Source organism: Malania oleifera, chromosome 9, assembly GCF_029873635.1.
Source record: "Malania oleifera isolate guangnan ecotype guangnan chromosome 9, ASM2987363v1, whole genome shotgun sequence".
NCBI classification, from domain to species: domain Eukaryota; kingdom Viridiplantae; phylum Streptophyta; class Magnoliopsida; order Santalales; family Ximeniaceae; genus Malania; species Malania oleifera.
The window spans coordinates 8,183,191-8,208,308 of record NC_080425.1 but is presented as its reverse complement, the minus strand read 5'-3'; the positions used below and the strand labels follow the sequence as shown (position 1 = coordinate 8,208,308).

The 25,118-nt window shown below is 39.5% G+C and overlaps 2 protein-coding genes across 3 annotated transcripts; one reads left to right on the top strand and one right to left on the bottom strand.

Annotated features, from left to right (window-relative positions):
- The first annotated feature begins 2,347 nt into the window (after window positions 1-2,347).
- LOC131164974 (MND1-interacting protein 1-like) lies at window positions 2,348-11,119 on the top strand. Of its 2 annotated transcripts, none has more exons than XM_058122550.1 (3): window positions 2,348-2,540; window positions 2,644-4,290; window positions 10,288-11,119. In XM_058122550.1, the coding sequence occupies exons 2-3, from the start codon at window positions 2,656-2,658 to the stop codon at window positions 10,804-10,806; spliced, it is 2,154 nt and encodes a 717-aa protein (XP_057978533.1). In that variant the 5' UTR covers window positions 2,348-2,540; window positions 2,644-2,655; the 3' UTR covers window positions 10,807-11,119. The 2 variants fall into 2 exon arrangements, with proteins under 2 accessions (XP_057978533.1, XP_057978532.1); XM_058122549.1 differs by having other exon boundaries at window positions 2,634-4,290.
- Window positions 11,120-20,923: 9,804 nt separating this feature from the next.
- LOC131163347 (uncharacterized) lies at window positions 20,924-22,201 on the bottom strand. Its single transcript, XM_058119944.1, has 3 exons — window positions 21,806-22,201; window positions 21,647-21,685; window positions 20,924-21,532 (listed from the first exon to the last, which is right to left on the bottom strand). Exons 1-3 carry the CDS (start codon window positions 22,199-22,201, stop codon window positions 20,924-20,926), a joined length of 1,044 nt encoding a protein of 347 aa, XP_057975927.1.
- Between the last annotated feature and the right edge of the window lie 2,917 nt (window positions 22,202-25,118).

Below are 25,118 nucleotides of genomic sequence, written 5' to 3'. Positions count from 1 at the left end.
AAGGTCAGTAATCTGTTTTCTACTAATGTTGATAAAAAGAGGTTTTTTTCTTGCTTCAACCTTTTGGGTACTTTGGTGTGATCTTACAACAATAAACCCTCAAATTATGTATGCTACTTATTTAGCACATAGAAACACCGACAAGGTTAGCACCAAATTGCTCATTGTCATGCAAATTTTATCCTTACAAAATTTCTTATGTCTAAGCTTTTATTGTTTTACTTTTGTATTAACATACAAGTCCTTAGGTTGTCTTGTAGGCAACCGAAGTGAGATTTTATGCTATCTTAAATACTGAATTGATAAGAATAGGTATAGTAATAACAAAAACAGCCTTTCAGTTTTGTGTTTGAGCTTGTTCCCAACTATGAATACTAATAACAAAAGTTAAGATTTTTTTTTTATTTTTTTAAAAAGCCGTAAGTCAATCTTTTCTAGTTGTAGTTGTTTGAAATATGTTTTTTAGTCTTTTCAATGCAGTCACTGGAGGCAACTTTGAAAACGGTACCAAATGATCGAAATGGGAAAATGTACAAGGAGTTTCTGCGTGTAGCACTGGTTGAGATTGGCTCTTTGCCTGATTTACCGCCACTGGATGAGATTGGGCCTTGACTAACTATGTTAAGGTCCTCACAAAGTTGTTGATTGCTATCACAAGACATCGCTTAATGTCTTGCAAGCTTCCATTGTAGAGGGGACAGATGGAGATGATGAGTATAACCCCGAGGATGTGTGCAGTGTAGTTACTCAACGTGTTGAAGAGGCAGGAAAATGGACCAAAAGTTACCCAAGTGTATGACTTTATGTTTCTGGATCTGCGAATCAATGGGAAGAGGACCTCTGCAATGGTGGAAACTAAGGCTACATATAACTTTGTCTCAAAGCCAGAAGCATAGAGACTTAACTTGAACTTGGAGGACTTAGGACGTATTGAAGTGGTTAGTTCCACGACTCAGCGTACTCTACAAGTAGCCAAGCAAGTGACTATGAAGATTGGACAGTGGGTGGAACATGCAAATTTCATAGTGCCGATGGATGATTTCCAAGTGATAGTTGGAATGGTATTCTTAAGGTAGAGTAAGGTTGTTCGCTAGTTCCTTTTCCCTAGTGGGGGGTTGTCTTGCATGGTGCAAGCTGTTACAAAGAAAGGGGATGACGATAAGTTTCTCTTAACCATGCAAATAAATAAGCACGAGAATCTAAAACTAAAATCTTCAAAAAATTCTCAGATGAGGGTCATTTCTTGGATAATTTTGTAGATTTGTAGAATGGACACAACTGTTAGGCTCTATTTGCATCCAAGATTTTGTGGAAGGGAAGGAAGCTAGAAGAAAAAAAAAAAAAGAAAAGAAAATAAATTAGAACTATTAAGATTCATGCTAGAAGAAAAAAAAAAAAAGAAAAGAAAACAAATTAGAACTATTAAGATTCATAGTTAACAATTTCAATAATAATAATTATTAATTAATATTTAAATATTTTCTACCCAATAAAATAATGGAAGATTTCCCTATTTATTTAAATATAATCTTGCTATTAGTATATATTTATAATGTATGATTGTTATATTAATTTATGATAAAAATAATATTTTTAACTAAATTATAAAATATAATTTATTCTATGTGAAAATTTAAATTAATTAATGATTCTCCCTCCAATAATTTAATTAATCATTATTATAATAAATAAATAAATAAAGAGAATACAAAAAATTCCATATGCATAGCAAATCTCGTTACTTGGTACAACGATATTTAAGCAAATCTCGTTAGACCAAGTAGCGAGATTTGCTTATGTTTATTTGTGGCATGACACGTTATAAATCTCGTTACTTGGCCCAAAGAGATTTGTTTAAATCTTATTAGATCAAGTAACAAGATTATGTCAGAGTCATTTTGAAAAATACTTCTCAGAATAGGATATTATTTAATATATATATTTTTTAAAAAGATAAATTAAGAAAAAACTCGTTCTAATTTCGTTTATAATTCCAATTTTAATAGTGAACCAAATACTACCTAAGTTTTACCTAACAAAGAGGAGGGCAATTCTAAAAGTAAGAGATTTGTTTAGTCTTTAAGATGGCGACATTGTGAAACCAATAGTTTAACAAGTAAAAATAATAACAAAGTACGTCTCTATTGTTTGAATATAAAACATAATACAAATTAGTTAACTAATCATTTTATTAAAAATATAAATATAAATTTAAAAAGCTAATTAATAAATGTCCGTAAAAAAATTATATTTTTATTTAATTAATCAACAAATTTAAAATTTTAAAAATACCTAAAATTATTATCATCTGTAACACACAAACTTTCTTTTGACGACAGAAGACGCCACCATGATAAGGCTTGATAGCGATAGGGAAGAAGTATTGATCCTCCCCCAGCTCGATGCTGGCGCTGGATTACCAAGAATTGGAAGTACGTGTTTCTCCCCTTCCCCTTCATCTTCGTCTCTCTGTGTGCGCCAGCAATTTCAATCCTTCTGCAATTCAGTCCAAGAATCGAAAGCAACCATTCGACTGATATGTAAGTCGTTCTCACCTAATCAAAATCATTTTTCCCCCCATTTTCATTCAGTTTAATTCATCTCTCTCTCCCTCATTCCGTCTCTCTCTCTAGAGTGTTTCAGTCTTTCTCTGCAATGGGGTGTACTGTAAGAGAAAAACACATCAGAACCAACAGAAGACCCCGATCCGCAAAACCCGGTATCGATCACACCAATGTTTCAAACCCAGCATCAGGCTCGAAGATAATACTCGAATCGGGTCTCAAACCGTTGAATTACCATCTAGGTATCAATGATTCCTCACAAAACCCTAATCCTAACCCTAATTTTGACGATAGTGGTTGGGGTTATTGTACCGAAGAACAGTTAGAAGAAATACTGTCAAAGAACTTAGAGTTTTTATACAATGAAGCCATGTCTAAGCTTGTGGCTTTGGGGTATGATGAAGATGTTGCTCTAAACGCGATACTTCGGAACGGCCATTGCTATGGCGGCATGGACGTATTGTCGAACATATTGCATAACTCTTTAGCTTACTTGAACAGTAGCTGTGGGGGTGGTACTGTGTATTCAGAGGAATCCGACGCCCCGTTTACGGATTTGAAGCAGTTGGAGGAGTATTCATTAGCGAGTATGGTGTGTTTGTTACAACAACTGCGCCCGCATTTGACTAAAGGCGATGCCATGTGGTGTCTCCTCATGAGTGATCTTCATGTAGGTCGTGCTTGTGCTATCGAAATTCCTGTTTTTCATTCTCCGTGCAACGTATGTGGTTCAGCACCTGGTAATGTTGAGAATGTGAGCAATAATCCTGTTGGGGTCACTCCGGGTCTTTGTAAGTTTCATAGCGGTTGGGGATTTGGAAGTGATGGTTCTGAATTTCTGGTTAATGGATTCTCTTCAAATGTGTCGGATGTGACATTGCAAAGAGATATTGAATGCCCAAAGAGGTTTAATCTTACGCCTTCGATGGAGTCTTTGTTGAAGAGGAATGTTGCAATTTTTGCTGCTGGGTTTCGAGCAAACTCAAAGCAGATGCAGATGCAGATGCAGATGCAACCACAGGCTTGTCCCAGCTCTTTGTTGAGTGGGGAATCCTCAATGGGAATTGTGTCAGGGGCTGCAGGGCCAGTTGAGCAGAGTGAGGAGTCTAGGAATGCAAAGAACGAAGATGTAGTGAACTTGGTGTTGAGTAAATTTCATGACTTGAACCTCGATGAGAATTTTGAGTGTGCGATGGAAGATCAAAAGGATGAGATGCTTCTGAATTTGATCCATCAGATTAAGGATCTTGAGAAGCAGGTGAAGGAGCGAAAAGATTGGGCCCATCAAAGGGCAATGCAAGCGGCAAGGAAGCTTAGTAGTGATCTCACAGAGCTTAAAATGTTGAGAATGGAAAGAGATGAGACACAACAGCTAAAGAAAGGGAAGCAGACTCTTGAAGACACAACAATGAAGAGGCTTTCAGAGATGGAGAATGCTCTAAGGAAGGCAAGCAGTCAGGTAGACCGTGCGAATGCAGCTGTGAGACAGCTTGAGATTGAGAATGCAGAAATTAGAGCTGAGATAGAGGCTTCTAAGTTAAGTGCATCTGAGTCGGTAACGACCTGTTTGGAGGTTGCAAAGAGGGAGAAAAGATGTCTGAAGAGGCTTTTGGCTTGGGAGAAACAGAAAACTATGATACAGGAGGGGATTACATACGAAAAGCAGAAGATTTCTGAGATGCAAGAGCTGTCTGGGCAGATTGAGCTGGCTCAGAAAGAAGCTCAGGTGCATTAAATTATATATTTTTGCATATGATGAACCTCAAGTTCCTTAACTTTTTCTTATGTGCACATATTCATCTTGGTAACTCATCCATGTGCATCTCTCCCTGGAAACTGTTCTGGATAAAAAGCAAACATTTCAACTTAACTGACATATTCATTCTAAGCTTATTAATCTCTAAACATTAAGGAAGTAGGAGTGGAGCTGAAAAAAGGGAATGAAGTAGACCAAACCAAAAAAGAAAAAAAAAGAAGTGTCTGGCAACTGAGGTAGGACCTCCATTGGTGCTATATGCACGTAAAGGTTGCCTGAGTGCATTTTCATACAGTAGTTTGGGGTTGGCTTTCTGCTGTTCCTCTTGGTTTTGAGATTAATATGTTCATCATGATTGGTGAGTCTAACCCTTCTTTTCCCCATCCAATAGGTGATCTGTTCGCTGAACAGCTTACATGGATGAGTTGGTATGATGCATTACTAGACTACTAGTATGTGGTGGTTTGGTACTTTGAGAAATGCACACTTTAAGGTTCTTTATCTATTCTGTCTTTTGCCTTTGTGCTGCATACTGCTGTCCTTAAATCCTATTTTTTTCATGTGAAAAACTGTCAAAAAGAAAGGTAAATGACGAGTTTATATGTATGTGTTGTGCAAGTAGGAGAGGGTGAGAGAGAATTAGAATGCAAGGGATATAAGGAAGTTGCAATGGAGATGTTCCTGCTGTGAACTTGTTGAAGGATAGTAATAATTTTCTTCTCTAGTTTGGTAGTCAAGATTAAGCTTGGGAACTAATGTCTTAACCCGACCCCAAAGTCAGGTTAGTTTTTGGTTGTGATGTTTCCAGGGCCTCCCTCATTGACCTATAGAAGTTCTCAATGTCAAACTTAGCTGATAGCACAAAAAATTATTACTTATTTTTTGTTAGGCTTAGTTGTCATGCACTATTCCTACTCGTAATTTTTACTTTTCAGAACTATGAAGTGGTGTCATTATTGGTTAATTAGTTTCTTCACCTAGTAATTGCCTAAAGTGCATTACACAAAGCACATAGTTTTAGGATAGAATACTGAAGGTGGCTTATGCTCATGTTTTAACATCAAAAGTGAGAAGTAAGCCATTATGAAAAGGAAAATATGTACTTTTAAAACGATTAAGCATGTCACAATGAAAATTTAACAAACGATTTAATAGAAAAGACCTCAAATAGTATATTTTTAGCACAATAACTTATATTTTAGCCTCCTTTTTGGCTGTACTACCATTGGTGTGGACTAAATCAGTTCTACAAGGGGCAATTACTGGTCTTATTGCAATGACTGAACCATCTATGCAACTTTATTGACGACATTGAGCTTATTGTCAGTGACATTGCTTCAGTAATGATTCTAGCAATTTTTGCCATGAGTGAGAGAGAGAGAGATCATTGCCCAACATTCCGATCCATATAACATATTTGGTCTTATAGCTGTCCTATAAAATTTCCCTTTCAATTTTAAGGGCATTCTATGATCACAGAGCACACTTGAAGCAGTTCTCCATTTTACCCAACTTGCTTTAACTCTATGCATTACATCATCTTCGATTTCTCCTTCAGCTTGTATAATAGATTCAAGGTATTGAAATCTACAAATGCTATTTATTTCTTCATCATCAAGTTTAACTTTGTCTCCAATATTCCGCTTATCATTACTAAAATTACATTTCATATATTCTGTCTTATTTCTACTTATCCTAAAGCCTTTAGATTCCAAAGCTTCTCTCCATAATTCTAACTCAGCCTCTACTCCATCTCTAGTTTTGTCAATTAATACAATATCATCTGCAAACAACATACACCATGGGACCTCCTTTTGAGTACTCTTAGTCAATTGGTCCATCACTAAAGCAAAAAGATAAGGACTCAAAGCAGATCCTTGATGTACACCTATGGTGATTGGAAATTTTCTAGTTTCTCTATCTATAGTCCTTACACTAGTCATTACTCCATCGTACATATCTTTAATGACATTGGTATACCTACTACACACACCCTTTTTATTTAAAACCCACCATAGAACTTCCCAAGGTATCCTATCATATGCTTTCTCAAGGTCAATAAATATCATATGCAAGTCCCTCTTCTTTTCCCTAAACTTTTCCATTAATATTCTTAAAAGATAAATAGCTTCTGTGGTAGATCTCCCAGGCATAAAACCAAATTGATTTTCTGAGACCTTCGTTTCTAACCTTAATCTTTGTTCAACTACCATTTCCCATAATTTCTTTGTATGACTCATAAGTTTAATTCCACGATAGTTATTACAATTTTGACTATCTCCTTTATTTTTGTATATAGGTATTAAAGTGTTTTTCCTCCATTCATTTGACATTTTCTTAGTTTTTACAATTGTATTAAATAAATTAGTTAACCATGTAATTCCGTTATCACCTAAGCATTTCCAAACTTCAATTGAGATGTTATCTGGTCCCATAGCTTTCCCATTTTGAATCTTTTTGAGTGCAAACTTAACTTCGTGAACTGTAATTTTGCGAATAAATCTCTTATTAATAGGCTTTTCCTCATTTGACAATTCTAAGTTTAAGTCTTCTATTTGGTTTTCATTAAACAACTTACTAAAGTAACTTCGCCATCTTTCTTTAATATCTTTGTCCTTACCCAAGACAATATCTTCCTCACCTTTTATACATTTTACATTTCCTAAGTCCTTACTCTTCCTTTCTCTAGCTTTATCAAGTTTAAATATATCTCTTTCCTCTTCTTTTGTACCTAATCTATCATACAAACTATTAAATGATCTATATTTAGCTTCACTAACGACCTTTTTTACATCTTTTCTTGTCTCCTTATATTTTTCAAAGTTATCTCTGTTTCTACATTTTTGCCACGTTTTATACCAAATTCTTTTTTTCTTTATGATTTTTTGTACATCTTTATCCCACCACCAACTCTCTTTGCTATTCAAGAATTTTCCCCTTAATTCACCTAAAATCTCTTTTGCTATCTTTTTAATAGAGTTAGCTAATCTATTCTAAAGAGTATTTGTATCTATCCTATCCTCTATGGTCCAATCCCCATCTTTGATCATTTTATCTTTAAATTTTATTATATTTTCTCCTTTTAGGTTCCACCATCTAGTTCTCTTATACTGGTTTACTTTATTATTTTTCTTCCATTTTTTTATACATATATTTAACACTAAGACTCTATGTTGTGTGGTTAGACTTTCACTTGGAATAACTTTACAATCCTTACATGATAAACGATCAACCCTCCTAGTTAGAAAAAAATCTATTTGACTTCTATTTTGTTCACTTTTAAAGGATATTAAGTGTTCTTCTCTCTTCTTAAAGTAAGTATTCATTATACTAAAATCATATGACATAGCGAAGTCTAAGATCATCTCCCCAGACTCATTTTTGTCTCCATATCCATATCTTCTATGTATCCTCTCATAATTTTAATTATCTCTTCCAATGTGTCTATTCAGATCTCCTCCTATAAATATTTTCTCAATCCTTGGTATGCCTTGTATAATACTATTCATATTCTCCCAAAATTGTCTCTTAAGATTTTTTGCTAAGCCGACTTGAGGAGCATAAGTACTAATGATATTTATTATCACTTGTTCTAATACCATCTTGATAATTATAATTCTATCCCCTACTCTAATTACATCCACAACGCTATCTTTTAAATTTTTTTCTATAATAATGCCTACTCCATTCTTATGTTTTTCTTTTCCAGTGTACCAAAGTTTAAATCCCGATTAATGAATTTCTCTAGCTTTCTTCCCCACCCACTTAGTTTCTTGAAGGCATATTCTATTAATTCTTCTTCTGATCATTGTATTTACAATTTCCATGCTTTTACCCGTAAGTGTCCCTATATTCCAAGTTGCTAATCTAATCCTAGTTTCCTGAACTAGCGTCTTTACCTGCACACGTCTAGAATGATGCAAGAACCCTCACATATTTGACACCGTACCCGGGTGCCGACACTACGCATCGCTTCGGGGCGACAACCTAGCCCACCCTCGCCCACTTTTCGCTACACCTGGGTGGTTCAAGTGCAACGCGTTGCTCGTAGGGGACACTCTAGCAAATATTCGGTAAGGATTCATATCATAGTGATCTAACAAATTTTACGCTGACTGTCAGCTACCTAATGCAACCCTCCTCCTTTACCCGGGCTTGCTACTGGCTGTGTGTGAAAAAATTTGCTGCGCAAACCATTGGAGGGGCATATTTTCTGAAATTGTTAGCTGGTCAATGAGTCTGAGAAAAGGTTGATGCTGTGGCAGCTAGGCTCCCATGTAATATTTATATGCGCTTACGTTAACTCTTTATGCATAGCATCCATTGGAAATTTTTTTTTTAACCAATTTACTTCTTTTTTTGCCCCCCTATATTGTGGGGTGGGTTGTGGGGTCTGAATGACCATATTTGAATTTTCAAATTCTCTTTAAAGTGTGATGTAAGTTGCCAGATTCAAACATTTCGCAGATATTCCCATGTGCTGTAGCTAATAAGGCAATGCAATAAATTGACATGCCACTGTATTCATCCTTAATGAGGATATTATTAAGTTCTGCATATTTAATTTGTCCTTTTATATTCTGTGTCTTTGTTCACTTTGTTGATCTTGCTGCTTTCATTAGTAGCATCAATTGTGTTCTGAAGTTTATATTCTTTTGTAAAATTAGTTCGACTAGCTTCACTTCTATTGAAAATTTGTTTGTCCTTGTTAACTGCACCTTACCAAAGCATTCTCTTTGGTTGGTTAGCAGCATGGACCTGGGTTCATTCATTTTTTATTCTTTCAAAATAATCTTGTGCAACCCATGAAAGTTATAAGTACCTAATCTATCCTCTTTTCCATCTACCTTCTGCTTTAGAGTTCTTTAACATGCATAAAAGCATTCCCCAGTTCCTATTGATGTTTCTACTGGTTTTCATCACACACAGCCAAAACATCTTTTATTGACTGATGGAGTTTACTACAACATAACTCGAAAGAATTACTCATGTGCGCCAAGCATATAAAATCTGCACTCGTGGAAATGACCCTTTCTGTGGTACTTATTTCAACTCCTTTTTTTTTTCCCCCACTACATAGCATGGGCAAAAAGGGTGGTGCAGATATACAGTTGCCCATGTCTCCAAGACATCCTAATGGTTGGAGTTTATGATTTGCGTGTTGGTCTCAGAATCTTGCCTGGGGATTGGAGATATGGGTTACCTCATGTCGTGTAGCACAAGCGCAGTGAGGCTTCAGTATATATAAACTCGCACAGTTGCCCATTATGAAAGATCAACCACCACCTTACAAATGATATTAGCTCACCCTTATTTTTCTCTTTGTGCGCTTGGTTCTCAAATTTGTTTACTAGTCAAAATCTTAGGGCGCACGGAGATTGTTGAAGTATCATTATCCTCCTTTTTGGAGTTTTTCCTGATTTGAAGTTGAAAAGCTCATATGTAGCATAACTTGTCCAGCATGTTGTTTACTGTAATCTTGAAATTTATGTGAAACCAAAAATCAAGTTAACAAAGTATCTGCAATTTTTAGTTTGGTGGACAGGGTAATGTTATTGGTAATAGGCGTGTTCCATGAAACCCAAATCCATACCCATACCCATCCCCATGTCATGTGTTTGCCATGAGTGCTTCTCAGATTTTGAAGTGCTCATTAAATATATGGTTTCGCTTTCACTTTATGAAGGTCTTGTATATTGATCAAGGCGTGGATTCCTGTACAACTTTGTATCAGTCATGCTCTTGTAATATATTATGCTTCCTTTAGAACCGTAAGTTCAAATTTATATGTTTATTGCTCCACCTTGATATTTCTTTTTCAATTTGGGTTCTTTCTTCATCTCAAATTATAAGCTACTTCTAAGCTTTTCAAAATTCTCTGATTTCTAATCTTTTGTCATCATAAGTAATCTTCTCATCCCAACTTAAATATTGCACAAATTTTACTACAGCATCTCATTGATGCAGGTAAAGTGGAGGCAGGAGTTGAAAGCTAAAGAGCTAGCCATAGCACAAGTGGAGGAAGAAAGACGGTTCAAGGAAGCTGCTGAGGCTAGTAACAAAAGAAAGCATGAGACTTTGCGGCTAAAGATTGAGTTAGACTTCCAACGCCAGAAGGATGATCTCCAGAGATTTGAGCAGGAGCTTTCACGTCTTAAAGCACCTGTGCAATGCAACAACCCTTATGGTTTTCATCATCCATCAAATACTTTAACATCAGGAAACTCTGAGGAAGCAAGACCCCACGGAGAAACAATTGCTAGGCTGCTTCATGAACTGGAGAAATGTTCAGACAAAGAAGTCCACTGTGATCGTGAATGCCTAATTTGTATGAAAGATGAAGTTTCTGTTGTTTTCCTGCCGTGTGCACACCAAGTCCTGTGTGCCAAATGCAGTGAGAACTATGGAAAGAAGGGTAAAGCTACTTGTCCCTGTTGCCGGGTTCAGATCGAACAGAGGATACATGTTTTTGGAGCAAGTTCATAGTAGTTCTGGCTGAGAAATATAATTGTTCGAAATATCATTGTTCCATAAGGCATGTTCTTGTATACTGAAAGCTCTGAATTTCCTGACATTTCCTTATTTTAAGCATGACATGGGTATGCCATCATATCTAAATGTACATAAATAAGATTATAAACATGGGTACAGGCTTCTGCTTCAACTTAAAGTTACTACACTGTATATTTAAGTGACTGCACTGCATATTATTTCAATATTGACATTAGCTCTTGGGAGCAGACATGGATTAAATGGTTCTGCCAAATGTTTATAATTGAACTTGTTTATGTTCTTGTAATCCTTTGCTTCAAGAATCTTTGAGATTCCTAGGCATGTCAGTTGAGTATCTTTGATGCCCAAATTTGATCTATTCCATGAAACCTTATGACAGGCATTTAGAATTTTCTCGAACCATTAAGCCTAGAAAATGTTGGGGCATCTTAGAATAAGACATAGGATTCCCCCAGAAAAATTCCAAGTAAATGCCTAGAAAATAGCAAAGAAGAATTGAATCCCATGTCCTTTAATCTAGTTAGGTTAAGCTGATTTTCTCTTCTTCCTCTATAGCATAATGCTGTCTGGTCTTTGCCGCGACGTCTCGAACCCTATCGGAGAACCAACTTTGGCAAAAATGAGGGTGCGGCTGCGAACAGGGGAAAATGGATGTGAATTTTGAAAAAGATTTTCGTGAAAAAATGGTGTATGATGGAGTTGCCACTGACCTTTTGGAGTGTGGTTAAAACACTTGATTGTTACCTCGTTAAGGGTAGAATCGGTCTGCGTCACCAGAGTTGGGCTCGAGAGTACGGTTACGCGAGAAGAAGGTATTAGCACCCCCTACGCGCCCGTTCGTACGAACGGTACCAAATAAATAAAAAATTATCCCCAAATTAAATCTAATAAGTCTGTCAAAATTATTCCCTTTTAAAAATCAAAAAGATGAAAATACTATATATGTATTCTCTCAGAATTGGGGCAATCCAATACTCCGAAGAGTTCATGCCCTTGGTTGCAATCATCGGGATGGAAAATCAAGAAAATAAGGTACAAAATACACTCCCGGGGGTTTTGAAATCCGTAGGTTTTTCTAAGTAGGAAAATACTATTCCGGGAGGTTTTTAAAGTTTGTTCGGGATGAAAATGATGTGTTGAGCTTAAAAATATTTTTGTGATTTTTCTAAGTGTGAACATTTTTTGTGATTTTTTAGCATTTTTTCCGAACTTTAAAATAACACAAATAGAAACCATGGAAATCAAAATATGAAAATATTTTTTGGATTTTCTGAGAATTTTGTGATTTTTGTAAATTTTCTAGATATCTAAATCATAATATACAAGTGAAATGGAGAAAACCGACGTGAACCGATTTCGGGAATGATGAACCGGTCAAATGTTGGCTGGTCTAGAGGGAAAACTAGTTTAAGATCTTAGTCGAGACTATGAGTCAACACGCGTTGCCTTACGCGTGGGCTGTGTGTGTTCAGGTGTATGTTAGAGTACATGAATGATGCATGATGCATGTGTGAGCACAAATGCATGACCATGTGTATGCATGGATGAGTACGTGCATGGATGTGTATGTGTGTGAATGTGGGTGTATGTGTATGCATGCTTGCATGTGCACGTGTGAGATTGCATGCATGTATATGCATGGGCATGTGAGTGTACATGAATGCATGCGTCATGCGTGAATGCATATGTGTGAAGTGGCACGCATGTATACGCATGTATGTGGATGTGGGTGTATGTGTATGCGAGAGTGTGTGGAGGTGTGTGCATATATATACATGCGTGAGTGTGTGAGTTTCCATGCATGAGTGTGGGCATGTATGAATGTAAGTGCACGTACGTGAGGGTGTGCATAGTATAGGTGATTAGAATTACTTTTCCTGGAATTTAAAATGTTTATGGATTTTTTTCTCATTTTTTTGGGATTTTTATGAATATTTCCAAATTTTTATGGATTTTATTGTATTTATTTGAATTTATTATGAGTTTATTGAAGTCAAACCAGTTACATACTGGTAAATGGACCCATTGACTTAAGGACATGAACCAGTTCACCTCGGGTCAACTCGGTTTAAGGTCTGGGGCAAGACCAGAATGCCACGTGGCATGATGCGAGCGGACAGACTGGGTGAGTATAGATGGCTGATATGGTGTGATCTGGGGAGTTCACGAGGGTGTAGATCCGAGGGCTGAGGAGGACTCGTCAAGTGATGATGAAGAGGCAAGGTTGAGTTCCACGTGTCACGATGTGTGTAGGGAGGCGTGCGGGGCATCAAGAGATGCTTATCGTGGCTTGACCGCTGCCATTAATGGGAGCAGTGATCCAACGAGGGTCAACGAGGCACGTCAGGGTCACCTATGAGGAAGGATCTGATCCGTTGGTGAGTAAAGAGATCTGACAGCCACTAATTTTGTTAGAAGCGTGGATAAAATGGACAGGGGCAATAAATGCTCCCTGACGCGCCTGGATCTGTGGCCATCGATGTGTGGAGGATCAAACGGTTGATGGGGGAGCGAGATTGTGATAATATGGGCCATCGATGGGAGCGGTGATTCAATGGTGAGGATTAGAAGCCACCAATAGCATTGACTAGCCGGGGAACAGGGAGGATATGCGTCTCTCGGTTAAGGGAGAAGATGGGCGCGTGTGTAAAGAAGGAGTTGACGACATTTAATGCTTCTATCCCGAATGATCTGAGTCGTTGACACATCGCAGGGATCGAACGAACGCAATTGGCACGAGGACGCCTAATGCTGACAACGCCTTACGTGGAGCAATCTGGATCGTTAGTGAGTGAGAGGATCTAACGGCTAGGATCAGGGACCTTACTCAGCATTAATGATGCCGCGCACTAGTGCGCCATGCGTCGCTTGGAGGGTCGGGCTACTATTAATGCTTCTGAAGCGGGATAGATCTTGACCTTTAATGCAACAGAGATCGGATGGCTTAGAGAGGGGCGCTCCGTGGAATGATCCGAGGCCCTCAACGGAGGTGAGGATTGAACGACCTGGATTTTAGCTGTGTGTGAGCTCGATCAAGCGAGCCAGAACGCTCCATATGTCCAGGTCCTACAGCTGGTAGTCCAAAAATACAAAAACTTCGTTTTTTGGCTAGGCTCCCATTTTCCCCCTCTTTTCTCCGAACACTTTCTCTCCTCTTCCTTGTCTTCTCTCTTCTTCTTCCTCTTCTGCTTCTTCACGAATCAAAAACCCTAATGGTTTCTATAACTCGTTCTATTCTCTCTCTCAGTCTCCTTCCCTGCTTCTATTCTTGAGGATTCTTGGAAACCCTAGCCTTCTAATCACTCTCCTCTGCTCTTATCTCTTGGGAACCCCAGACCTCGGAAATCCCTTCCTTTGATCAAAGCTTTGCAACTCGGTAAGTAGAACCCGAAGCCCCAGTTTTCCTCTCCCTTCTTTCTCTCTAACTTCGCCTCAAACTGGACTTAAGGACTCGTTTCCTAGGATTTAAAGGTCCCATTTCGCTAAACAATGATCGAGCCTGATGTGCATTTCACAGCTTACTTTCTTCTTCCGCAAGGCTGAAGTTCAAGGTGTGGGGGGTAACCGAACATCCGAGGAGATTCGCAAGCCATCGAGGAAGGCTCTTTCATATTTTTAGATCCGCTTGAGGGTTTCAAAACCCCATAAGATGAGTACTCTTCTTTCCCATTCATTTTACGATTTTTACTGTTGTGGTGTGTGGGATTTAAGTGCCAGAAAGTATCCACATCTGTGTGAATCTGAATTGAGGAACGAGAGCCTGTGTATTCGCAGTTTGTGCATTTACTTTGTGAACTCAGATCTATAAAGATTTGGGTGGAGATTAGGGCTTTCATATTAGGGACGAAGACGAGTTCACTCGCCCCTGACTGGGTGGGTGAGTGTAGGGTCGACTCGTGCGAGTCAACTCACTGAGCGTGTGTGTGTGTGTTGATTTGGATGAACTCGAATGAACTTAGTGAACTAAATCGAGTGAGTGGGTTGGCACGTGCCTAAAGCATGGGCGGGTTCTGAGATTTGGGCTTGAGCGGGGAACTTCCAAACTGGGCTTGAGTTTTTAAACGGGTCAGCTTTTTATTTATTATTATTTTTTTACAGAACCGAGTTTCTTTAAAATGGGGCCGGCCCGCTTCAGATTTAAAAAACCAAATCCGGGTTCACTTAAAATGGGGCCGACCCACTTCATATTTTAAAAACAAGAACTCGGGTTCATTTAAAATGGGGGCCGACCCAGGTTAATGGGTCTAAAGGCGAGTGGGCTTGATTTCAAAAGATCAGTAGGCTTGGTTAAGTGGGCTTAGGATTTCAAAACAATGGGCTGGGTAATGCGAAATTAGTTTCTGGTCTAGGACTTTAATATGGGCTTCAGGTACCCCCCCCCTTTTTTTTTAAAACATAGGTCAAGCTAAAAACAAATGGGCAGAGGGATGTTCAGGCTGGGCTTGATGGTTAAGCTAGGATGGGCTAAGTGGGGCTGTGGTCTAACCGGGTAAATGTGTATGGGTTCTAAGTTCAAAACGGAGCTTCGATTAGCATAGTCATCAAGGGATTCGAACCTTGACATAGGTTCAGGTCTGAGCCTTAAACATTCTATACTTATGTTTTGGTGATAACCTGACTACTGGGAAGGTACCTGCATTCAAGTATGAACAGGATGGCACGAATTAACTTCTCAGAATTAAGACATGGGGAGAAGAGATTTACCTAATCTTGTGCTCCTCCTATCTTCTTCCCCCTTCTGTATCTGTGCGAGGGTTCTCTGGTCTGATTCTCTGATCTGGTACTCTGCTTCTCCCTCCTTTAGCTCCTCTTGTCTCTCTGAATGTGCCTCGATTTCAAAAAAAATTCACGCTCTCAACTCTCTCCTTTTTTTTTTTTTTAAATGGGCATAACCTCCCTTCTCTTTCTAATTTCTTTCTCTCCTGATTCCCGCAGGGTTTCAATGCTTTCTCTCCCTTAAAAAAAAAAAAAAAAAGGGCAAAACCTCCCCTCTCTTTCTAATTTCTTTCTCTCCTAATTCCCACAGGGTTTCAATGCTCTCTCTCCTGCCCCTGCTGCAGTAGTGGGACTCCCTATTTATAGGGAGTCCAAGGGTGCCTTCTGGCTCCAATTCCCCGTGTGCTCCTCTCCCTACAAAATTCCCTTCTAACGGTTTGTCAGGGAATGATTCCTTGTGATTTGCTTTGATTTCCTTTATCATTATTTTTTTTCTTCTGAAAACTAATCGTGCAAATCTTCCCATTCTGTGCGTAGGTAAAAATCCATATGTCCATCTAGGATTCGCGGGCTTTTTGGATGGTTCCAGGTGGCAACACAAGGATGGTATATTTCTTTATTTTCTCTTTATGCTTCCCTTTTTGCAGCTAACCAATTTCAATGGGTTTTACTTCTCTGTGTGCAGGTCGGCTGCAGTGGTGTTTCCAGATGGTAGTGTAGGAAAGGAGGACACAAAATTTTGATTTTCATTTTGTATTTACATTTTTTGTTGTTTTCTTTTAGCTTTCTTTGGCTGATGTATCCTATATGTAACCCCGGGGGTTCTTCCTTGTGACATCAATTTGTACATCTTATTAACTAATTTATTTCCCTTTGTGCGCTTGCTGATGTGCTGGTGCTTCACATGTGCAACACACCTTATGACATTTCCCCCATCTTTTAATTTTGACCAGTAACCAAAAATTTAGTTGACCCAGTTTAAACATCAACAAACAGTAGATATGACTTCTAATGACCCGAAAAGGACCTGCTCTAAAATTAAGACCCAATTTCCTAACAGGTTAAAGCTTTGGATGGAAACTTAAAAGGCTTGGTTAATGGATCCCTGGGTTTTGAACATACAATTTAAAACTTAAGGATGAGACTTTAAATTTATTATGAAGAACACTGACTTTGGACTCAAAAAATCACATTCAATTCACCATGAGGTCTCTGAACTGATTTTTTTTGTTTTTGTTTTTAAGAGCTAAGTTTATTAGCTTTGGATGACAAATTTAAATTTGAACGACCACTTCAACGCGGACTCTATTGGTTTTTGAAACTAAAATTGGGACTTTGGGAAAAAGGACTCTTGACTTATTTGGAATAGCAAAGATTTTGAAATTAGGGGACCCTAAAGTCTAATCAATCTTCAATGAATTTGGAATCCACGGGGCTCGAGTACGGGAAGAATGGTTTTGGAAACCCACAGCATCAACCTTCGGACTTCTACGACTCTCGTCCTAATACCTAAATAAAGGAGACTAATTTTGAAACCGAGGGTCCCATACAACGACTAACTAAAAAATACTATAAACTAATCCTAACAACTAGCCTAAAAAACCTAAAATTTGGACCAAATAATTACAAGACTCAACTCCAAACCATATATATATATTGACTTTTTAGAGATTCGATTGAAATTAAAAGGACTCGATCGAAGGATTAGGGTCTTAATTCCAACACTTGGGGTCATTCAGGGCTCCAAGTCAACTCTTATTTTGTCGGGTGTCCTTGGGGTAGCCTGATTAAAATTGTGGTGTCGACAGTTGCCCCTCTTTGTAGGTTTCATTGCTTCAATGTAACAATAAGATCTCTCCTACATTATTTTGAAGTAAACAAGCTTACAAAGATAAAAGACACTTAATTTTAACTGGGCCACCACTTTGGTTAATCGACCTAACTGACTTCTATCAACGAAGGAGATGCCTTTCCCCCCTCCCCCCCTTTTTACCACTAGGTTGAGATGACAAGTCTCAGAATGTTCAGTCCGAGCTTGCGCATCAAGGAGGATGATGTTCCTCGGAATATTCAATCCAGGCTTGTGCACCACAAGAGGGTAACATGTCTCAGAATATTCAATCCAAGCTTACGTGCCCTAGGAGAGGATGACGTGCCTCGGAATATTCAATTCGGGCTTATGCATCACAAAGGGGTAACATGTCTTAGAATATTCAATCTGAGCTTACGCGCCTCAGGAGAGGATGATGTGCCTCGGAATATTCAATCCGGGCTTGTGCATCACAAGAGGGTAACATGTCTCAGAATATTCAATCCGAGCTTATGCGTCTTAGGAGAGGATGATGTGCCTCGGAATATTCAATCCGGGCTTGTGCATCACAAGAGGGTAACGTGTCCTAGAATATTCAATCCGAGCTTACGTGCCTCAGGAGAGGATGATGTGCCTCGAAATATTCAATCCGGACTTGTGCATCACAAGAGGGTAACGGGCCTTGGAATATTCAATTCGGGCTTACGTGCCTTAAGAGGGGACGACGTGCCTCGGAATATTCAATTTGGGCTTGTGCAGCACAAAAGGGTAATGGGCGTCGGAATATTCAATCCAGGCTTGTGCGCCTCAGGGGAGGATGACGTGCCTTGAAATATTCAATCTAGACTTGTGCATCACAAGAGGGTAATGAGCCTCATAATATTCAATTCGGGCTTACGCGCCTCAGGAGGGGATGACGTGCCTTGGAATATTCAATTCGGGCTTGTGCATCAAAAGAGGGTAACGGGCCTTGGAATATTCAATCTGAGCTTACGCGCCTCAGACGGGGATCTTGGGCCATGCCATGAGTGATAGATGATCATTCAAGCGTAGGCTACCCCAAGGTTCTTTGGAAAGGATGTCTTTTTAGGTTTGAAACATAGTTGTCCCATTGGGGATGATCAAATGGGATCGAATCCTGAGATCCTTTGGAAAATGTCCTCGAATGTAGGCTTGTAAGTTACTCCACTGAGGATGATCAATCGGGAGCTAAATCCCGAGATCTCTTGGGCCACGAGCATTCAAGTGCGGGGTTCTAGGTCCCAAAAAAGTTGCACTACTGGGGATGATCAATTGGGAGCCAAATCCTCAGTTCTTTGGCTATTTTAGGTTACTCGATTTGAAGCTTAAAAACCAATGCCTCAATTGGTTCCTAGGGGTCAGCTGCCCCAGTCTCAAAGTATGTCAATCCGTGTCCGGGGTCGGTTGCCCCAGTTTTAGGTATTGTCAAGACAAGGATGGTTCAGTCAGGGACACCAAAAGATTATTCAAAAGCCTACTCCACAAAATAAGTATGGATGAAATGTTTTTTGCGGCTATATGTATACATGTTACTAAATTAGGATGCTTGAATGCAGGGGCATGTTGTCGTTTGTACATGATGCCTGTTACATGATATGTTTGTATGCCGCTACCTATAATGTGATTGTCTTTCCTTAAATGCATGAAATGCACAAGGATGCGTAAAATGCATGAGGTTGCACGGTCTTTCTTCTCTCAATGCGACTGCGGTCCATAACTCAATCTCGGATCTTGACCACACTTTTAAGTTCTAGTCTGATATGAAGGTACCTGAATTCACTCTAATGGAACTCAAAGACTACCCCAGTTTCATTCATCGACCATTGATCTTTGCTATGTTTCAGATTCCCATAGGGTCTCGAAGTCTATCTTAGTGTTTTCTTGCCACTGGTTCAGGCCATTTTCCAATCTCAATAGGTGCTCAAGATCTGCCCCAGTGTCTGGCTGTCAGTGCTTTCTTCAAGACCCAGAATGTACTCAAAATCTGCCCTTGCGTTTGGCTGTTAGTATTTTCTTCAAGACCCATAATGTACTCAAACTCTGCCCCCGCCTTTGGCTATCAGTATTTTCTTCAAGACCCAGAATGTACTCAAAATTTGCCTCAATGTTTGGCTGTCAGGACTTTCTTCAAGGCCCAGAAGGTACTCAAAATCTACCCCAGTGTTTGGCTGTTAGTACTTTCTTCAAGGCCCAGAAGGTACTCAAAATCTACCCCAGTGTTCCCTTATTTCTAATGCTTGACATGCTTCAAGTTCCCACCGGTCCCATTGCATAGGACTCTTGACTTTTGCCTGTTCTTTTGGGTTTTTAACAGACAAGGGATTCCTAATAATGAAAATGATTAAGCATTTATGTCATTAATGTGTTGAATCAAGATATCAAGTTATGCAAAATAGTTGTTTCGCTACATTCGAAATTTATTCCAGGAAAAAGATAAATTTTACACCAGCGTTCCCTTTCCTTATGGTATCGACATTAATTTATGAAAACTAACTCTCCCCTTCTTGCAGCAATTGCCTCAGTTTCAGTTAGAAGGAGAGCGGCCCTTCTTGATGTTGTAAGGTTGAATGGTGCCCTTAATTTCATTGTTTGCTCAAGGTTCATTTGGAGCTTTGCTCATGTTCCGATCTCTAGATGGTCTTTAAGACTCGAGACGAAACATAGGCTTAGGGATTTAGGTTTCCAGAAGAAAATGGAAACTAAGGCTCAAACATTTTACTCCCCAAATGACATTTTTGTCTCAATTCGTGGTGAGGTGTTTTTTGCAATAATTTGACCGAACTTGTCCATTTGAACAAGCTGCCTACATACCTTTTCAGGATCAGATCATTACGTAATTCAGACTCAATGTTGAGTCTCACAAATCATTTGAGACAACAATGTGTGCACCAATCCGGTCAAGGCTTTTATTTGGACCGTAATGTAGGCTTCGGGTATTGGTTAGAGAAGAAAAGAGTAGAATATGGCTCAAATTTTGCTGATCTTAAAAGAGGTAATCCTTGGTCAAAGATCACATCTCAAGCATGTCCCTTTTCATTTTCTTTCTTTTTCTCCTTTTCCTGCATTTTTTTTTGCTTTCCCTTTTATGAAGGATTCTTTAGCTCTAATTCGACTTGAACTCCATTTGGGGACTAGTTCTCTTTTAAACTACGCCAGTGTGGGGTGTGATCATTTAACGGGTTGATCAAGAATTGAAAATTTTAGGCTCAAAGGGGCTTGCAAGGGGTTTCTTTGATCTTCTTTTTGGGTAGCGAAAAATATGGCTTGCCATCACTTCGCTAACCAATTGTTGTCTCGCATGATTTGCCAAACCCTTGAAAACCTCCTCCCGGTTTGATTTTTAGAAATGACTTTTTGAAGAAGACGGTCTAATTTCAAAGCTAGAAAAGGTTCATCAAGTGATTAAAATACATTGGGTTCTTTAAAGGAAAACTGGTGGTCCAAAGATGGCCATCCATCATTCAATCGGAGCAATGAGCAAAGAGAGAACACATGAAATAACATTGTGATTTCATTAATTTCTTTTGGAGATGTATACAACCATCAGGCATAATATCTCTTTACAACATCAGAATTAACGGGATGCAATAGGCCGATTCTATCCATATCTACCAACAATAGGGCACCTCTTGAGAATGCCTTCTTCAACACGTAAGGGCCTTCATAGTTTGGTGTCCACTTGCCACGAGGTTCCGCATGGATCGGTAGAATCTTCTTCAATACCAGGTCCCCCTCCTGGAACTGCCAAGGCCGCATTTTCCGGTTGAAAGCTCTTATCATCCTCCTTTGGTACAATTGTCCGTGGGCTATGGCGGTCATCTTTTTTTCCTCGTTCAGGTTTAACTGGTCATACCAGGATTGAACCCATTCTTCCTCAGGCAACTCTGCTTCTTTCAGGACTCTTAGAGATGGGATTTCAACCTCTACTGGGATCACTGCCTCCATTTCGTACACCAAGGAGAAAGGAGTAGCACCCGTGGAGGTTCTAGCTGTAGTCCTATAAGCCATCAGAGTGAAGGGAAGCTTGTCATGCCAATCTTTGTAAGTTTTTGTCATTTTCTCCAAGATGTTCTTAATGTTCTTATTGGCTGCTTCCACTGCCCCATTCACCTGTGGCCTATATGGAGCTAAATTGTGGTGCCTGACCTTGAACTGATTACATAACTTCGTTATTACTATGTTGTTCAGGTTCTTGGCATTATTTGTAATTATTCTTTCAGGAATTCTGTATCAGCATATCAACTATATTTTGATGAAACAACTCACTATGTCTTGTGTGACACTGGAATATGAGGCGACCTCTACCTATTGAGTAAAATAATCAATTACCATGAAAATGAAACGGTGCCCATTGTTGGCCTTTGGGCTTATCGGCTCGATCACATCCATGCCCTAGGCTGAAAAGGGCCAGGGTATAGAAAGAACATGAAGCGGAGCCGGTGGAACTTGTATTCGATCACCATATACTTGGCACTTATGGCACTTCTGTGTGTAATCAATGCAATCTCTTTCCATGGTCATCCAATAGTATTTGCTTTTAAGTATTTTCTGTGCCAGTGAGTGGCCCCCAGCATGAGTACCGCAAACTCCCTTGTGAACCTCACGCATGACTTGTCGAACCTCCTTTGCCTCTACACACCGTAGGAGGGTCATGTCATGATTTCTTTTGTACAAAACTTTGCCATCCGAGAAGAAACCCATCGCGAGCCTTCTAATAGTCTTCCGATCATTACTAGCTACCCCTTCGGGATACTCATTTTTCTGGATGTACGTTTTGATATCATAAAACCAAGATTTTCCGTCGGCCTCCTCTATCGCCATGCAGTGGGCGGGTACGGATTGTATTCTGATCTAAATAGGTTCAATCTTCACCCCTTATTCTACCTTGAATAAAGCTGTCAGTGTGGCTAATGCATCAGGAATCACGTTGTTTTTTTTTGGCATGTGGGAGAAATTGATACAGTCAAACCCTTCGATCATCTTTTGAATGTACTCTCGATACGGTACCAGCTTGGAATCCCAAGTTTCCCATTCTCCGGCTAACTGGTGGATGACCAAGGCCGAGTCTCCTCTTACCATTAATCGCTTGACACCTCGATCCATAGTGGCCTGCAACCGCAGTATATACGCCTCTTATTCTGCTATATTGTTGGTGCAAGGAAAGATGAGCTTGGCTACCACGAGATAATGTTTCCCATCCGGTGATATAAGCACGACACCTATTCTGTGTCCCCAAATATTGACTGCCCCATCAAACAACATCAACCATTTTTCGAGGTCTTCTTCTTCTTGGGTTATAGAGTCAATATCTTGGTCTGGAAATTCGAATTCCATAGGTTGATAATCCTCCACTGCCCTTTCAGCTAGGTATTCTGCAATGACACTTCCCTTGATAGCTTTCCTGGTGACATAAGAAATGTCGTACTCAGTCAGCAACATCAGCCATTGTGCTACTCATCCGGTTACTGTGGGCTTTTCAAATACGTACTTGATCGAGTCCATTTTGGAGATCAGTTAGGTGGAGTAATGCAATGTGTATTGCCTCAACCTACCGACTGCCTATACCAAAGCACAACATGTTTTCTCCAAGCCTGAGTACTTAGACTCATAATCCGTGAACTTCTTGCTTAAATAGTAAATGGCCCTTTCCTTCCTTCTCGTCTCATCATGCTGGCCCAACACACAACCCATGGAGTTTTCCGAAATCGCCAAGTATAAAATTAGCGGCCTTCCAGACATCGGGGGTACCAGTATTGGGGGGTTCAAGAGGTACACCTTTATTTTTTTGAAAGCCACTTAGCACTCTTCGTTCCACTTTTCTGGGTTGTTCTTTCTTAAAAGCTTGAAGATGGGTTCACAAGTGGCAGTTAATTGAGATATGAATCGGGCAATGTAGTTGAGCCTACCCAGGAAACTTCGTACTTCCTTTTCGGACTTTGGGCTAGGCATTTCTTGAATGGCTTTTACTTTGTTAAGGTCTACCTCGATCCCTTTTTCACTCACTATAAACCCCAATAGCTTCCTAGAGGTGGCACCGAAGGTACATTTTTCGGGGTTTAACTTTAATTGGCACTTTTGGAGCCTCCTGAATAATTTCTCCAAGTTTAACGCATGGTCCTTCTCATTTCGTGACTTAACGATCATGTCATCGAAGCAAACTTCAATCTCTTGTGCACTAAGACATGAAAGAGGGTCACCATAGCCCTCTGGTAAGTGGCCCCGACGTTCTTTAGTTCGAATGGCATGACCCTATAGCAGAAAGTCCCCCATAATGTGATGAAGGTCATCTTTTCTTTGTCCTCAGGTGCCATCCTGATTTGGTTGTATCCCTAGAATTCGTCCTTGAATGAATATAAAGCATGCCTTGCAGTGTTGTCCACGAACACATCGATGTATGGGAGTGGGAAGTTATCTTTAGGGCTTGCTTTATTTAAATCCCGGCAGTCGACACAGACTCGTACCTTACCATTCTTTTTGATTATTGGGACAATGTTGGCCATCCACTCGGGATACTATGCCACCTCCAGGAATCCTGCCTCGAACTGTTTCTGCACCTCCTCCTTTATTTTGAGTAACATCTCCGGCCGCATTCTTCTCAGCTTTTGCTTTAATGGCCTAGAGTTTGGGTGAAAGGGAATCTTGTGGGTCACTAAGTTCGTTTCTAGACCTGGCATGTCTTGGTATGACTAGACAAACACATCCCGGTATTCTCTTAGCAACTCAATCATTTTGCTATTTTCCTCACCTTTTAGTAGTGCGACAATTTTTACCTGCTTGGGCTTTTCCTCGGTCCCCAAATTGATCATGACGGTGGGGTCACTGCTAGTTAGGGTAGGTTTTTTGTCTGATTTTAACATTCTTTCCATTTCGAGGGATAAGTTTATTTCTTGTTCTTCAACTTCAGTTTCATGAATTAGTTTTTCAGAGTTAATGTCAATTACTTGGCGAGGAACTTTGGTGTTGTCGTTCCCTTTATTTATGCATGAAATCAATAACAAACAAATTTTGACAACTGATTTTCGAGATGCATGCAAATGACAAGAAATGCATAATTCATTTTCATTAAAGAAACTCCCTGGTTTTTTAGTGTTTGGTGGTTACAAAAACAAAAGCCAAACAAAAAGGATCATTACTTGATAATATCTGGTAAATCAAAAGAGCTCCAATTTTGAAGCTACATTCCTGGTTGGAGATAACAGACCCACTCTATGGAGGTGCTTGAGGGGACTTCTGAATCCAACACTAATATGATTAATTCTTGCAATTCTGCCTCCAGGTTGGATTGGCTGCTTTTCACGAAGGTTTGGCTGATGGATGGAACAACCAGTCTTCCCTTGGAACTTGTCTCACTAGTAAGCTATTCTACCCTCTGCATCTTCTTCTCTTCTACTTTCTTTTTTTGATCCGTTGCCGTGGGTACGTAACCAATACTATATTTGTCTTTGACTTCTTTGAGCATTAATGGCTTCTGGATTCCCTGTTAGCATTTCCCGAGCCCCTTTTTGGATGGTACCCCTACTTAATCATTTCAAACGCCATCATATACGCTACGATGGAGATTCGGGGACATGGGACAGGAGATCCTTCTGCTACAGTTATGGCATTTACAATCTCAAAAGCTCGAATTGAGTCCTCCAGTGCCTCTTCTGCAGCTTCCACGTAAGGAGTGGAAGTGGGTTTAGTTATCATAATGTCTGTCTCGCCATACACACAAATCAATTGGTTTCCTACTACAAAC

Bases quoted from the DNA above. Each gene is read 5' to 3' on its own strand.
- LOC131163347 (XM_058119944.1), bottom strand. From the start codon at position 22,201: ATGGCGATAGAGGAGGCCGACGGAAAATCTTGGTTTTATGATATCAAA. The intron at 21,686-21,805 runs GTTCTTTCTATA...TTTACTCAATAG, and splicing joins TTCCACCGGCTCCGCTTCAT to GTAGAGGTCGCCTCATATTC. The intron at 21,533-21,646 runs GTGAGTTGTTTC...TTATGTAATCAG, and splicing joins CCAGTGTCACACAAGACATA to TTCAAGGTCAGGCACCACAA.
- LOC131164974 (XM_058122550.1), top strand. From the start codon at position 2,656: ATGGGGTGTACTGTAAGAGAAAAACACATCAGAACCAACAGAAGACCC. The intron at 4,291-10,287 runs GTGCATTAAATT...TCATTGATGCAG, and splicing joins TGGCTCAGAAAGAAGCTCAG to GTAAAGTGGAGGCAGGAGTT.